Here is a 17,469-nt window from a genome sequence, read left to right on the forward strand (position 1 = left end):
GAGTGTTATTTTTAAGTGAAAACTTTGCTCGAAGCTGGAACTATTGTAACTATTGAATAAACATTTAAACAACAGACAATCCTCAAGGAAGTTGAAGAAAAAGTGCTACATCTACTAGCATATAATTCTTTTGTTTATTTTTACTTATTAAGAATAGAACATTTTAATTTTGAGTGAAAAAGCATTTTTTTTTTTTTTTTTTAAAGAAATTTATGGGTATACCAATTAACACTTTAAATTTATGGGTATACCAAATAACACTTTAAAAGTGTTTAAACTCTAAAAAGCTCTGGCTCTTTTTGATCTATTATTGTGTCCAGATTAAGGTATTTTTTTTAAGTTTATTTTAAAGAATTTGAAGCACACTGACTGAGAAAAATTTCAAAGAATTTCAAAAAGAGATTTGTAAAAGTCTTAAATTATGTATAAGCAAAAAAAAAAAAAAAAGAATTAAATAAATTTTTTTTAAACACCAGCAGAAGTAGTTATATTAAACAAAAATAAGTGTTTTAGCGACAGTTGTTATTGTTGTTTTTGTTGTCATTGTTTTTTGCCGTGTAAATATTCAGTATGATATTAACATTAAAAAATGACATAAATGCACTAGTAAATGCACTAATGTATTTTTTTTTTTTATCGACTGACTGCCGCGCATCCGTTTTTACTCCGTTACATAAAAGCACAATTTAACGTAAGAAAAAATACGTTTAAATGCATTTTTTTGACTACTTTTTGTCTACACAATTTACCTTGAGAAAAAATGCAAAAAATGCACTTAAGCATATTTTTTGTTGTGCTTTTATGTTACGGAAAAAACCGGATGCGCGGCAGTCAGACAAACTTCTATAAAGTTTGACGACTTCTATCAGGTGTAAATGTTTGTTTACAAAAACAGCAAAAAATGTCAACTCGCACCATACAGTTATTTGTTCAAATTGAAAATAAAACTGTTCAAATTAATGCTGAGGAAAGTTGGTCAATCTTGCAGCTGAAACAACATTTGTATCTCTACTCAAATACTCCATCAGAAGATCTTCGCGTTATATTTGCGGGAACTGAACTAGCCAATTCAGTTTTGTTGAAAGTATGCAGTTTTGGTTTTAACAATAATTTTTATATTGCAAAATATTCTTAACTTTACAGGTATTTGTACCCTGGCTGTTTAACTATTTCTAACCACTTGAACAGAAATATTCTCATTGTCTCCTTTATTTAAAAATTTTTTTGTAAAAAGGTCAATTCAACACATTGATATAATCTTTCAACATCAATATTACAAAAAATAACATGTGGAAAAGTTCGAAAATCTATTATGCTATGTTAGTTAAAACATTTTCTGCATAAACATCTGAGTTACATACAATAAATAGAATGGCTGTGTAGAAAAAAAAATAGCAAACACTCTTAGCTGCTAATTCTATATCTTCATTTTTATTTTATTCTTTATGGTAAAATTAACATTTAGAATTTTTTTGAAATTCAGATTAATTCTATAAAAATGAGTATCCTCTTTGACTGTCTGGAGTTTTGGAGAGGTAAACTTATGAAGCACTTTCTGGAGGTAATATTTTTGCAAAATAAAAAAAAAAATAAAAAATTACAGGATGTTTTTAAAATTTGTTTCATTTTTTTATATAAAATTTTTAATCCTCTTGACACCAGGAAGATTGCTGTTAAGCTTTTTGTAACTTTGTCAAGAGTGTTGAGAAATGATTTTTAAGGATTGAACCCATGATTTTTGATTCACTTTGCCATGAACAATATTCCTCATGGAGAGGAATGTTTTTCCTCTTTAACTGACAAATCATGAAATCATTTCACCTCTTATTATATTTTTTTGCAACCAGATCCAATGAGATCATCCATAAATTAAGTGACGTCTAATTTATTTCATTAATAAATGTAGAATATAATTTTCACTTTTGCGCAATGATTTTTATTGAAGGTCCTTTTGTTTTGCTTAAAAATTTATTTAAAGTTGCATAATTTACAGATGATCTGAAAAAACTTTGATTTAAAAAAACTTTCCAGCAATAATAATTTTAAGTATTTTAAAGCCATTGATTAAACTTTTAAAGACGTTTCCGTTAAAGTTTTTAATGCCAATTTTATTTTGTATTAAATATTTGTTTATTATTGAAAATACATTTTAGGTTGATGCATAATTATCACACGTTTTCAGGGCCATTATTGGACATAAATACTGAATAATAAATATATATGGATTTCAAAAAAAATATATAAATACTGAAATATATAAAAATATATAGCATGTTATAATTATACAGTAAGTAATATACTAATATATAACAAAAAATGTAATAGTAAATAAATAATGACTTCAAAAAGTTGGCAATATATATGCATCAGCCTAATATTTGTTTTCAGTTAACGTATTTATTGAGGTTTTGTTGTTGTTATTTTTGTTAATATTAATATTTCAAGGCTAAAAACAGTTTTTTATTATGCATCAGTGGAAAAGTTGGATGCTCTGTTTGCAATAAAATATAGACAGAAATTTATTCAAGTAAAGAACTGTGTGCTCCATTGTGCCTTATGGCTAAACTTGCAATTTGCAATTAACCTCATTAAGAAAATATGTAAGCACAAAGTTTCTAAAGCCTATAGGCAGGCTTGCAAACATCTTGAACCCAGAAAAGGTGAGCATTTGAAAGCCAATTTTGTAAAAAAAAACCAAGCAGACAACTGATCGCATATTTAGAAAAGCATACTTAGGGTTTGGGAAAACCCGGCGTTTTTAGACCCGACGAGTCCAAGTCGAGTCTAAGAATATTTATCGGGTCCGGGTCCAATACGTCCTTTTAACTTGCAATTTTAACTATAGCATGAAAGGATTTTTTGTTCTCATGTTGATTTTTAAAAATGGATTTCGTATACGTTAAGGTAAATAAAACAGCTTTTAGCCAGTTCAACGTCTAAGGTAAATATATTATTCTATACTTTTATTATAATTTTAAACTACTAAATAAACTTGACATTACCTTTTTAAAAATATCGCATTTTATAAAATGCGTGTAAATATACTAGCAAAAATAAACTCAACTCAATTAAAATACTTGGAAGTGTTTAATACAAAACAGAGCAATTATCTTTACTTAAAAAATAAAACTTTAAAAAAACTAATGCACTTAATGAATTGTCCGATAATCTAGAGCGAATTTTTGTACAGAAATTCGATGCTACAGAAAATGTTCGTTCGGAATTTGTTGATGTTGGTTTTATCGTCATTCATGCTTGGTACAATTTTTCTAAATATGCAGTTCTTTTTTTAGTTTTTGAAAATAATAAAAATTCTTTTTTAATATCAGCTAATTTATCTCCGCAACTTGGCAAAATTGGACATTTCGCACTTTCTAATATCTTATGTAGTTCTTCCTCCAGTGTTAATGGTAGTGTGTTTCCTGAAGTATTTTCGTTATTTTCAGCTGAATACCTCTGTTCATGTGTATTTTGCTGTTCTTCATCCTCACCAAATAATCTCTTTAGTAAATCTGTTGTAAATAATTGTATTTTCTTTGAAGGCATAGTACCGTTTACAAGAGAATCTAATAACTCTTCTATTTCTTGGTTTTTACGGCTATTTATTTGAGTTTTCATCGTCATTAATAGCTCTCTACTTAAATTACCATTGGATTGCTTTAATTTTTTTAACATAAAATCAATCGCTAATCGGGCTGTTGCAAGATTAGCATCGTCTCTGCTAAGAGCTTCAACAGTTAATTTAATAGGCTTTAGAGTATTTTCCAATTCATTTAATAATTCAACATTAATATTTTCTATTAAATGTACACTTCCAATATCTTGTAGAGCTTCTTTAATGATATAAAATAATTTTAAAAATCTAGATATCATTTCGATCATTGAGTTCCAGCGAGTTCTTACATCTAACACTAGCTGAAGTTCATTACCTAAAACTATTTTGATCTTTTCTTGCAAAATATTATTTCTCACAGAGGAACTTTCAAAAAATTTAACAATTATACGAACACTTTTTATATTTTCTTCTATATTGCCTGAACTTGTTAATTCAACTTGTCCGTACTCTTCGACGTCACCGTCGCTCTCGTCAGAACAATAGTTTTCATCTTGATCATCATTAATATCATCTTGACCATGGTCATTTCTATCTCCATCAACGTCATCTTCATCCTGCAAGACGGTAATACTTTTCTTTTTATATAGTACATCACAAACAGCTAAGTGTATAGTGTGATTCAAACACAAATTATAGAGACTAGGAGATTCTCGTCAGACTAGGAGATTCTCAAATTTTATCATTACACTTGCACCGTCGCCGGTTAAACCAGCTATATGTTTTTTAAAATTAATATTATATGTGTTTAAATGTTGTTCTACTTTTTCAACTAACTGTACAGCTGTGCACGAGTTATAATTTCTCACTAAACCCAGATTATAAACTTCAGAGTCAATTCCATGCAAATTGATATTGAGATATTTCCGAATTTTCATACTCGTCCATTCATCAAGTGTAATGCTAAATCGTCGGCCTTCTTTAATTTTTTCTTGTAACAATTCTAATATTTCCAACTTCTTTTTTTCATAAAACTTATGAATTAAATTCATAACATCTCTTTCGGCTTTAGGAAGATCATAACTTGATTTTACTAAACTTTCACGAATAAAACTAGACTTTGTAATCGCCCTAACTGATATACCATCAAGAACGGCCATTTTGGAGACGATTTCTTCTAAAGGCTTTCTTGCGACGGAAACGAAAGTGTCGATGGTCTTAAATCGTTTGGTGCCAGAATTTTCTCCTATTTCTTCCCGTGTTTGTAAAGAAATTCCATGTTTAACTTTTAAATGTTTAATCATTGATGAAGTATTTCCATCTTTGTTTGATATTTTCGTTGAACACTTATTGCATTTTCCACTTTTCAAATCGGTACATTGGGTGAAATTCTGCCACACTTTGGAGTGCTTCGACATAATGGGGCTGTAAAAAATGTTCTAGTAAAATTATTATATTTCGCTTTTTTACTAAAATAGAGAGTTAATAAATGAAAAGTGCTTTTTTTAAAGTTTTTTAAATACGCGCTAAAAGAATTAACTTATTAACTTCAATCTTTCTAATCAAAAGTTTTTATATTTACAAATGCTTTTAAAACATTTTCTAATATAGAAACATATTATAAAGCATTCGCTTATATATAAAAACATTCGATTAGAAAATATATAAGTTATGAAGTCAATTCTTTTAGTGTATTCGGACATATATGGAAGCATATATAAACTTGAATGTTCTCAAAACATCTAAAAAGCTGTGGCCAAGTTCAACTTCAAGTTAGATTCACAAACTCTACTACTATATTTTTCTAGAAAAGGTAGAGATCCAGCTCGACAACGCACTGCTGCCTACGAAACAAGGCAAAATATTTAAACCATGAGACTCGCCGAGCCTTAAACCGGGTATTGGGTCCGGGTATTTACCCACAGACTCGCCGAGTCCGGGTACGCGGAACCGAAAAACCCTAAGCATACTATATTACTGAAAGCAACAGACCCTACCATCTTAAGCTCATTGATCTACAGAACTTAAATGGTGTTAATGATGGTAGAGTGTTACATTCAAACAATGCTTGTGGTGATATAGTTGATTTTATAAGTGAGCAAATAAAGAAAAAAGTATTATGCTACATTCAGAAATACCCCAGTCCACTCAGTATCTTAACCAATAAAAGCACAAGTTTATCTAGAAAAGTTTGATTGATTATATACCTACATTATTATGCATTTGATGATTTTCCAACCAACATGTTTTTGGAGTGACTAGAGTTAAATCATAGTCAAAATATACATAGTCTGGCCAGTTGAAGAGCGCTTTTGTTTATCTTATTGTTAGCGTTTTTTTAGAACCCAGTCTACTAACTAGTGCACACTGTTTGTAAACAAAGACTCGTTAAGAATAATATTTACAAAAAGGTTGTTGATTTATCCTTGGTATTTGCAAATGCCTGCTGCTAATTGTTCCATTTTCGGTTGTGGTACTTCTCAAAGAAATAAAGGTGTTTCACTTTTTAAGATACCATCCACCGATGATGATTTCAATAAAGAATGGAGGAAAAAAGTTATACACATCATAACTAAAGATAGAGTAATTGACGAAAGCCTAAAGACCCAAATAAAATAAAAAAAATATTGTTTATTTGCAAAAAACATTACAAGGCTAACAGGTTAATTGTCAATCCAATTAAAACTACTCTCAAGCCTGGTTCACTACCTACATTAAATCTTCCAGTTAAAAGCTTTTCATCGCAATGCTATTCTTCATGTTTGCTCATTCCCAAAGCACGAGGATCAGCTTCTTCTATATCCCTAAAGAGATCAGCTTTTCCTTCTATATCAGATAAAGCATTTAATAGTAAGTCATATAAGTCTTTTAAGGAATTGGTTAAACATATTAGTTTTCAAAAACTTGACTGGGATATAAATGCTAGTGAAACTTTTTTAAAATTGAGTAAGATCGATGATGTTCACACTGTTCCGAAGTACGAAATTTACTTCTTATGGATATCTTATTCATGTTATACCTAAAAAGTTTGAATTATTTAATAGTTATTCTTTACCTTTAAATCAAACAGAACATATCCGATCTCTTTCATGCAAAGTTATTATTACTAAGGATGAAATTTGTAAGGCATGCCAATGTCTTCAGTCTCAAGAAAAAATATCTTTTCAAAAAAATAGTGATAAATTACTTATTCCCGCTAAACTCAGAGCTTCAATTTCTAAAACTGCACCAGAACGTGTTAAATTAACCCTACAAAATTATCGTTTAGAAAATAAATTGCTAAAAGAGAACATAAAAGAAATTTAAAAGGAATTAAATAAATCCTCTCATCTCGTAAGTGATGACCTACACAAAGACTTGGTTTCAATCATATCAAAAACTTATAGGACAGTCACTCCATTTATGAAGCTATTTTGGGATGAGCAGCAAAAATACTTAAATACTTCAAAACATGGAATTCGTTATCACCCAATGATAATTCGCTATTGTTTAGGTCTTGTTGCAAAGTCTCCTGCAGCTTATGAGGAAATTCGTTTTAATGAAAAAACAGATTCTGGATTTGTAATTTTACCAAGTCAAAGGCGTTTAATTTTACCAAGTCAAAGGCGTTTTATTTTACCAAGTTAAAGGATTTAATTAAATACCTTTTAAATATGGGTGTCCAATAAGTTTTAACTGAACGGCTATGTCAAGATTCATTAGAAAATTATTTTGGCCAACAACGAGCCATTGGAAGAAGAAAGGATAACCCATCTTTACATGATATTGGGTATAATAACAATACGATAAGAAACCAATGCACTTTCAAACCAATTATAGGAACTAATAGTCTTGATAATAATCCTGAATCAAAGACCTTTACCAAAGGGAAATTAACAAGCCGAAATTGGAACAAAAAATAAATTCATCAAAAGAAGGAAATTAAAAACGGCTATTTTCATAGCCACAAACCTTATAAAAGCATTATTTGTATAAAATAATTGTGTGTGTTTATATATATATATATATATATATATATATATATATATATATATATATATATATATATATATATATATATATATATATATATATATGTATATATATATATAAATATATATATATATACATATATATATATATATATATATATATATATATATATATATATATATATATATATATATATATATATATATATATATAATTAGTAAAAAACACTTATCTAACTTTTATCTTCGACTTGAAGTTTCACCATTGCTGGATCATCAGGAAGAGAACTCTTCCTGATGATCCAGCAATGGTGAAACTTCAAGTCGAAGATAAAAGTTAGATAAGTGTTTTTTACTAATTAATTATTGCTCTGTTCTTTAAGAACATTGAGCACTCTATTTGTAAAATACACTAACATAATTTACATATATATTACATATATATATTATTACATATATATATATATATATATATATATATATATATATATATATATATATATATATATATATATATATATATATATATATATATATATATATATATATATATATATATATATATATATATATATATATATATATATATATATACAAGAAAGGTCCCAAGTCTTGAATACTATTTTTTAGTATTCAAGACTTTGCATAATAAATGATAATTGGGGCACCAAAAGGTACATTGTTAACCTTTAAAATTCTCTAAGAGGCTGAAAAGTGACTCTTAAGTTGAAGTTGTGTTACAAAGAAAGAAGAGGCTAAAATAAAGTTCTTAACATTATTTATTTCAAAATTATTTTAACAAAATAGTAAAAATAAATAACTATTAAACTAGTTTTAATTGTATAACATTTGATAATTAAAATAAAAACTTACTTAATTTCATTTGGTTTTCACTTTATTAATCATTGCATTTCTCCATCATGCTGCAATATAGTTCTTATGCAAGAATATGTTTTTAATGACATTTGTGGCTATGAAAATAACGTTTTTTAATATCTATTTTTTATCTAAACTATTCAATGGAGTTCAAAGTTCCTTTCTTGATTTCTTTTCTTAATGATTTTGTTCTTTTAATCTTAAACTTGATTTTATGCAAGTTTACAAGGTTCTTTGAATAGGAAAATGAGCTAACACGAATATAAAGAGTTAAAAGATGGTCTAGAAGATTGAGAGACATTTCTTTAGATACTTTAGTAGAAGAAACATAGCAAATTTTTGAGAAGTGAGATAAAACCCCAACATCTTGAAGTAACTCTGCAGTCATTTTGCTGCAGTCAATAGTTTTAGTTAAAATTTTTGTTGATTTTCTGAATGCTATTTCTGCTATTTTAAATAGTGACAAAGCATCAGAAGATATAGACCCAAAGACCGCCTCGATTTTTTAAGCTAGTAAATTTTTTATGAGTATCATGATTATACTCATCAAAATAATTAGAATCATTTTCTACAATTTTTCCAGCCAACAGAATTGAGAGTGTTTTTTGACAAAATCTGGTTTGCCAACTTTTTGAATAACGTATCCTTCGATAAAAAGTACTAAATACATACCCACCCAAATGTTCAATTAAACTTTTTTCTTTATCTGTAAACTTAATTTCATCATCAATAACTAAAACTGAGGTGGCATTATTAGACTTAGTCAAGTGAGCCAAAATGTGATTTGCAAGGTCATATCCTACAAGAGTTGAAGTTTTATCTGTAAGATTTTTCATAAAACCTTTCTGACCAGCAACATTGTAAAATTGTGGATAAAAAACTTCCGCATCACCATTAAAATTTTCAATAACTTCCTTTATTAGATCAAATGAATGCTTTGCATCATCTTTAGATAAACTGTACCTTGAAAGCTCATCTCTGATATATGGAAGGTAGCAAAGATCGTTTTGCACAAATTTAATGCTTTTTTTAATGAAAGTTATGAACTCGTCTGCAGTACACGCATGCTTAATATCTGTTGTTGCATTTGTTTGCAGTGTTGAAGAGTCAATCTTAGAGTGATGTGTTGTTATGTGGCGTTTGAGTCCTTTCTCTGATTTGCATTTTTTCACACACTGCTGGCAGTTAAAGTTGTTTGAAACGCTTCCATTCTCAATTTCTGTAAGAAAAGCATCGACGTCATTAAGAAACTTACTTTTTTCAAAAAAAATGTCTGATTCTAGATCTAATATAAGAGAATCAATGGACTGTTCCTCTCCAAAGTTTGCCATTTTTTAGATTTTTGTGCACTTATTAGTAGTCTGGGCACGATAAATAAACTATTTTCAACATCAATTTAAATTTTAATTTTTTATTGTTAAAAAACAAAAGAATCTTGCGAAAATGACCCAACTGGCCAGACTATGTGTTATTATGACTATGGTTAAATGCTGTCTTGCAAAAGTTCTGTAGAAATTGCAACTCAGATCCTTAAGCGTTTTAATTGGCATTTATTTTTAGATTCAAATTTTCTAAAAATTTTAAGGATTTTGTAGTGACCATGCCTCTGTTATGACTGGATCAAATAAAAGCGTCTTCAAACAATTGAAGCAGAGGTTTCCTCAGCTAGTTGGATGGCATTGCTTGAATCATTGTCTTGAGCAAACTGTAAGTGATGCAGTTAAAACATGTGATTTCTCAGTACGCTGTGGGTTGTCTCATCATTTCAAGCTGTAAAAGCTGTTTTGCACAACTGTTAAGCTTTACATTTGCATTTCATAAATGCTTCAGTTGATCCAACATGGGACTCAAAGGCAGGGGCTATTCTAGACCATTTTCGACAGCGCCGATTGTATATGGGCGTTGATTTGTGTGCTGCCCAAATTGAAATTTGAGGCCCTTTTTTTCTTTTTTTTTTTTACGTTTTTTACGGAATATTGTTTTGATATTTTTATATTTTCCGCTAAATTTCTCCAGGATGTAGGGGTACCACCACCAAAATTTTTTTCCTAGAATAGGCCCTGAGAGGAGAGAGCCAAATTTATAAGTCTTGCACAGAAACTTGCGAGCGTGATATTTCTTAAAAACGTGGCATTAATACATGATGCATTTGAAGAACTCAAATCAACTTTTTTTTTTTTTTTTTATAATTCACCTCCCCAAGGTTAAGAAGGCTACTACAGATGAGGAGGCTACTAGTGGCTATAACCCTCTCCCAACTCTATAACTCCGAAATACGAACCTTGACGAACAAGGCTGCTGTGCTGAGAAACAAGTTGAGCGCGGTACTACCAGGGACGTGGTGGGAATCAAACTCGGAACCTCTCGCTTATGAAGCGAGCGCTCTACCACTACACCACTACCGCATAAGGAATTTTTTAATTAAAAAATGTCAGACTCACAAAAGTAATTCATGTTAAATCTTTTCGCGTATCTAACTTCGAAGGGAAAAAATTTTGAAGAGGTCCCAAGGTTTCAGAAGTCAAACTGGCCATTGAAAATGGTATTTTCCAAGATATGTTTATATCAGAAGGTAGAAACTAACCTTTAATTGATCATGAAAATCATATCATAACCTATCATATTGATCATGAAAATCATATCATACTAATGGCCATGAAATGAACAAAATGAAATACATATTTCCAAAAAAAATTCAGAAATTCTTCTGAAAGGATTATACAAATTTCTGCTTGATGATTTTTCTTTAACAAAAGAGGAGTTATATATATAAACTTCAAGGATCATTTTAATGGTCAAGAACATGGACCTGTTTCATGTGATCATATTTTCTAAACATCAGAGCAACTCAGATTGCCAAAATTAAAATGCTCATTATCAAGCAGGGTTATTCCATATCAAATCACCTAGTTTTTTGAAAGTTCCCCAGGGTACCATCTCAGATTTGCTTTAAACTTTGACCACACACAGATCTTATGAAAAAAATACAATCCAGAAAATTTCAGCTTGATTGACCAATTTGTTCAAAAGTTATGATTGAATTAAAAAATGACCAAAATCCGAAAAAAATGGGGAACAGGAGCTTAGAGCAGTTTTTTTCGATTTTTGACAAACCATAACTTTTTAAATAAAGATGGTGATCACCCGAAATTTTGTAGGGTAATAGTTTTTCACCCAAATAATTCATTATTGCAGTTGTTTTAGACTGGTTTTTGTACAGTTTTTGAGTTATTGTACCTTAAAGTTGCTAAATATTGCAACATAAATATTTTTTCAAACTTTAACTTGTTACAGTGTAATACTTACTTACAGAAAGTGGATATTTTTGTTACCTTTGTGTACTTAGGGTCACCACTTGTTAGAATAATCAAAATTATGCATTAAAAATTAGTTTAGCACATGCAGCAGCCTATTAAAAAATCACTTTTTTTTTAAATTATGATAAATTACATAGATTTTGCTGGCATAGAAAGTAGCATAAACAGTTGAAATAAATTATGAAACTTTTTAATGTTAAGGTTCTATATATAGACAATCACCAAAAAAATTTAAAGACCTATACTCTATCTTATGACATGATTGAGAGTGATGATATTTTTAAAAGCAGAACAAAAAAATACCACATACAAAATTTATACCTCAAGTTTTATACTAACTATACTGTAAAAAAGTCAAAGAGTAAGATAATCAGATAAAAGAAAAAGTATGTATACATGAAACTAATTAGCTTATCTCTGATTTTTATAACTCATAATACTGTCATAATCATTACTAGCAAGAATATAGTCATGAGCAATTATACTTTTAATCAATCGAACACTTATTTGACATATTATCTTGTGAAATGAAACCCAGCACTGACTTGATCATGCATTGTTTGTCATTTTTTAATTTAATTTGTTTCTTTGCATAAACTTCACATTAACGTCTTGGTTTTCATTACAAATATTAACCACAAGCCCTATGTACTATTCTTCATCGTAAAAGCATACAATATATTTACCGGGTTAAAAATTTGAAGGATTTTTTAAGATCAAATTAACATCATTTAACACATGAGTATCATAGACAGTATCACTAGAGATTCTTCGTAAAAACAATTCCTCTCCATCTCGTACAAAACAGTGATAGCTTCTTGTTCCCGGAACTGTGCTCATCCCTTCATATTGTTTCTGAAGGTTAAAAGTTGTTTCATGGTTATTAATATCATGACTTGAAAGATAAAATAGGTTAACACCTTTGATGTTTTTTTGAACCCATGTAAACAGATCTTGTGGTGTGAGAATCTGATTTGTAATTGCTGCTCGTAGACTAGCTTTTGCTGCTTCTCTTTTTATAGTACCTCCTATTCCATCACATGGACTTTTGCTATGTGATGTAGCAAAGAAGTGATGCTCAGCATTTATTTGGTGATCTACAATGTGATAAATTAAGTTTATTAGACATTTGTAGTTTTTATACTGTGACGCAGCACCATCACTGAAGTATTTAACTTTATTCACTGTGGGTAGTTTGATTTTGACCATAGGGAGCAACTTTGTGAGAAAACAATGGACTGCTGATTGGTCATGACAAAGATGGTCAGAAAAGAAACAATAGCAGTCACATTCAAGGTGATCTTTTTCATCTTTGTAATAAACAGCAAATGGGTGTAAGGTAGCTTGATCGGCTTGTCAGTAAAACCCTTGTATAGCATCTCGTACAAGAAAACTATAGTTATCTGCAAAATCCATCAGAATAATGCAGGTATATTGGTCTAATGTTTGTTTTGCCTCTGATAAGTAGGAAGACTGTGCTTCTTTGATAAAGTGGTGGTGACAAAGGTCATACAAAGTTTCACTTAAAGTTTCAATAAATTCACTAATGCTTGTTTGGACTGTAATAAGTGCAGTTCGGTCAGTTGACACCCATTGTTTATATGTGATCGGATCATCAAAATCATTCTTTTCAAACACATTTTCCAAGTAAGTCTTCAAATTTATTTTACCAGAGGAGTTGGAACATAGATGAAACATGCAGTTTCGACTATCTATATTACAAACACATACTTTCATTAAATCTTTTTAAGATATTAAATGGCTGTTAGAAAGAGCAGAGCACATCAACTTAACATTTTGATGGTAAGAACATACACAAACTGAGTGGCTTCCACTACTATCAACAGTAAGGCGCCACTTTGGCCTTAGTTTTAGAACTTGCTGAATCCAACTTTGTGTTTAGGGTATAACTTCTTAAATTCCAGATGAAGTTCTTTTAAACGAACTAATACTAAGCGTTTTTGTTTATGAACTTTAATATTATTTATACGCACAGAAACAAAGTCTTTTTTTTCCTGGACAATGTCTAGTGTATTCGTCAGATTCATATATTTCAATGACTCTCTGCTTAACAATATCCTCCAAAGGATGTCCTTTTTTAGCGTCAGGTTTAGCAAGTATTCCCTTTTCATTTTTCAGTTTTCTGGCTTTCTTAACAAGATGGTCTGAAACTGAAAATGCATTGCAAGTTTTTTTAATTGACCAACTATCAGGAGTTGATAACTGATGTTTACTTTTTCCTTTATTGCATCTAAAAGTTTGTCTAAATCATTACAGTTAATGCACTTTTGCTTTTTCTCAGATATTATTTCTTTTGGGTCTATATCCAATGCTGATGCTACTAGGTTTGTCATACTTGTTTCCAGTTTTTTAACTTTCCATATTCTAATTTGTCACTTACATTTTTTAGAGGAGATATTATAAAGAAGCACTCTTATTTAAAACTGTCTTATTTAGGTCTGAAGAACTAAACTCCTCATCATCAACATCTTTGTCTTCATCTTCTTGACTAAATTTTCCTGTAATTTGTTCAAGTTAGAATTCATTCAAACAGTTAGTGCAAAGTTTTTGACCAGGTTTGATCTTAAGTTGACTTGCTGGTAAAATATTGACTTTACACAATCCCTTAATAATTTTTTTCTTGTGGACTTTAAATGGACACAGCAGTATTTTTGAAGCGATTCTATAAATATTGGCTTTTTCATGGTGAAAACATATCTCCTCATTTAGTTCAAAAGTGTGTCCAATTCTTTGAATTAAAACTTCAACATCTGTGTTCACAATATCTTTTAGTTTTATTCTTCCAATCATTCTACAATAATACGTTTTGTCGCAATCTTCATTCAAAACTTTCCCCACACAACATTTCTCTGTCATTTTTTACTATTTTTTTTTTATTACTAATCTAAAAAGTTTAAAAAAGACATAAACATATTAAATCTCAAAGAAACTAACAAATATCAGACACTGATTATGTCATTATTATTAGTACAAATTAAGACATGTCATTAAAAAGAAAACTGAATAAATTCATTCACAGATAAAGAAAAAATATACTACTGTCATCCCTATGACTAATTATTAGACTATGACCTAAGGCCAACTCATAGTCTAATAATATTCTCCTTTTGAAAATATTACCCTACAAAATTTCAGGTGATCATCTTTATTTAAAAAGTTATGGTTTGTCAAAAATAAAAAAAAACTGCTGTAAGCTCCTGATACACAATTTTTTTGGATTTTGGTCATTTTTAATTCAATCATAACTTTTGAACAAATTGGTCAATCAAGCTGAGATTTTCTGGATTGTATTTTTTTCATAAGATCTGTATAATTTAAAGCAAATCTGAGGTGGTACCCTGGGAGCCTTTAGGTGATTTGATATGGAATAACCCAGTATTGTACCTGTGAACAATCCAGAATGTGAAGGGGGCTTTTTGATCATGAATATCATTTGCACAGATGTAAGAAGCGTGTTGTCAGTTAAAACATACATCATCATTGATGTTCATCAGCATTGAAGGTCCCCCACTAAAAGAATTCCAACTAAAGCAGTATGCAAAAGAATAAGTGAATGTAGGTAGATTACAAGGATGAAAAATGAAGAAAGGAAAATAAATTAACTGAAATAAAATCTTTTCGGAAATTGCTATAGTGTTGTGAAATGTTCAGTATCTACTATTTATTTATTTATTTAATAATGAACATAATTATTTCTTGTTTATGCTATTACATTTCTGTTTGAACACCAGAAGTTAGGTCATTTCAAAACTTTTATCTAATATAAGCATTTAATTTAGGCATGTGTAAAAGCAAATAATAGTGGACAGAAATAGTAGTTTTGGTCATAACCTGAGACCTCAAAATACACCCAAAATACACTGAACAAAAATGCACATACAGTAAAAACTTAAACAAACTAATTTTGAAGCGGAATGGAGTATTCTGCATCCCTTTGAACACACACTTTAAACATTTTAATGCCGTTCCACTTGATTTCCTATTCTACTTTAACCACTGTATATTAGCCTATCCCATTTTGACCCTCGTGAATAAATTTGAATACACAGTGTCATATAACATTCCTAAGGTAATGTTTTCCTGATTAAATTTTTTTAATTTTCATTTTTGATGGCTATTTATTGTCGCGCCACTCTTTTAAAGTTTAACATTTTTTACACAGCAATTAGAAATTTGTTAGATGCTTTTGTTCTCATAAACTTCACCCACTTCAAGCCCTGGCTATTTAAAAGGGGTTTGTATAAGATTAGCTAAGTTTCCTGGCCGACCATTATTCTTGTTAACCTCCTGCCATCATGTTGGAGAGCTTCATATAGCCGTTGCAATAAATAAAACTGTTAAGCTGGAGAATAAAATATTTATATTATAAAACCATAAAAAGTTAAAAAACAGTAAGGTAAAGATAAAACTACTTCTCTTTTAATACCTTTTTGCAAAAACAAAATGTATGTTTCTAATTTTAAAATTATTTACATTTAGACTTTTGAAAAGTGCAGAGATTGTTGTGAAAAAAATCAGGTTGTTAGGTGAAAATTAACAAATATGGAGCTGTTTCACACGCCTTGAATTTTATGAAATTCAAGTTGCATTTTTTAAAGTAAAACTTAATTTCATAAGTTTTGATATTTTAGTCTTATTATTAAGAATAATTTATGTCATAAAGTAACAAATGGTTTAAAAACAATGGTTTAAAATCAGATGTAAAATACAAAGAAAATAACTCTAAACCAATGTTTTTTTCCAGACCTTTCTTAAAATCAATAGAAATATAATAAAAATGAAATCAATAGAATACTTTGATTCTATCTTGTCTAAATTAAATGTAATTAGTTTTTAGCAGTGTCATTTTAAACCTTATTTTACCTACGTTGCATTATTTTTAATTTACACTTTTAAGATTAACAAGACTATTGTTGATCTTAACATCTTTTGACCAAGGTCACAATATAAAAATGGTAGAAAGTTCTGTATTCAAAAACAAAGGGAGGTCTGAAAAGATGTAAAAACAGATAGAATCAAAGCTGAAATCCTTCTGAAAGCAGTTTTTGTTGAGAAAGACCAGCCACTAGGTCTTGAGTAGTATATTTCACCAGACTACTGGTTAATTTTTGATAACCTAGGTCATAGTTTGAAAAAATGCTTATGGATGAGACTCCCTGGTATGGATGGAACTCAGACTCAGACTTTTTGGATACAAAGTTGCTAACAACTCATCAGAACTCACAACAAAATCGTAAATCTATTATATAAGTTTAAGAATCTATTATATAAGTTTATACATAGTTTAAGAAATTTATTTCTCAAAACAAGAAAAATAAATTTCTTGTTTTTTGAAATAAATTGCAGGGAAGGATATTTATCTCTTTAAAAAAAAATATAATTCTTGTTTTAAGAAAAATATTTTGTAATAAAAAATTCAATTTTGCTGTGCTTACAGTAAATTTTATTCAAGATAATGTAGAGCCTGTGATGAGCTTGGAGAAGCTTCAGAAGCTACTTCAAATAAAGAGTTCTTGTAAAATCCCATTAAAAAAAAGAAGAGTGGATTCAAGGAGCTAGCTACGGTTACTGTTTTCTCGCTTTCTCATTATTGAATGGTTTTAATTTTGCTTCAAAAATAAGAGATCTTTGGCAGTGATGAATCCATCATTTTTTGGTGTTTGAGGTAGCTAACACGGAGCAAAATCCAAACATTTGTATGTTTATACTTGTGTCAAATAATGATGCTTTT

The 17,469-nt window shown here is 29.5% G+C and overlaps 1 protein-coding gene across 1 annotated transcript in view; it reads left to right on the plus strand.

The window, feature by feature from the left end:
• Positions 1-821: 821 nt before the first annotated feature.
• LOC136071837 (E3 ubiquitin-protein ligase parkin-like) overlaps positions 822-17,469 on the plus strand; it is a 37,344-nt gene continuing 20,696 nt past the window's right edge. The window contains exon 1 of the mRNA XM_065797314.1: positions 822-1,084. Coding sequence (XP_065653386.1) covers positions 902-1,084 — 183 coding nt within the window. The 5' untranslated portion in view covers positions 822-901. The remainder of the gene's footprint in view (positions 1,085-17,469) is intronic.

This window comes from Hydra vulgaris, chromosome 05, assembly GCF_038396675.1.
Source record: "Hydra vulgaris chromosome 05, alternate assembly HydraT2T_AEP".
Taxonomy (NCBI): domain Eukaryota; kingdom Metazoa; phylum Cnidaria; class Hydrozoa; order Anthoathecata; family Hydridae; genus Hydra; species Hydra vulgaris.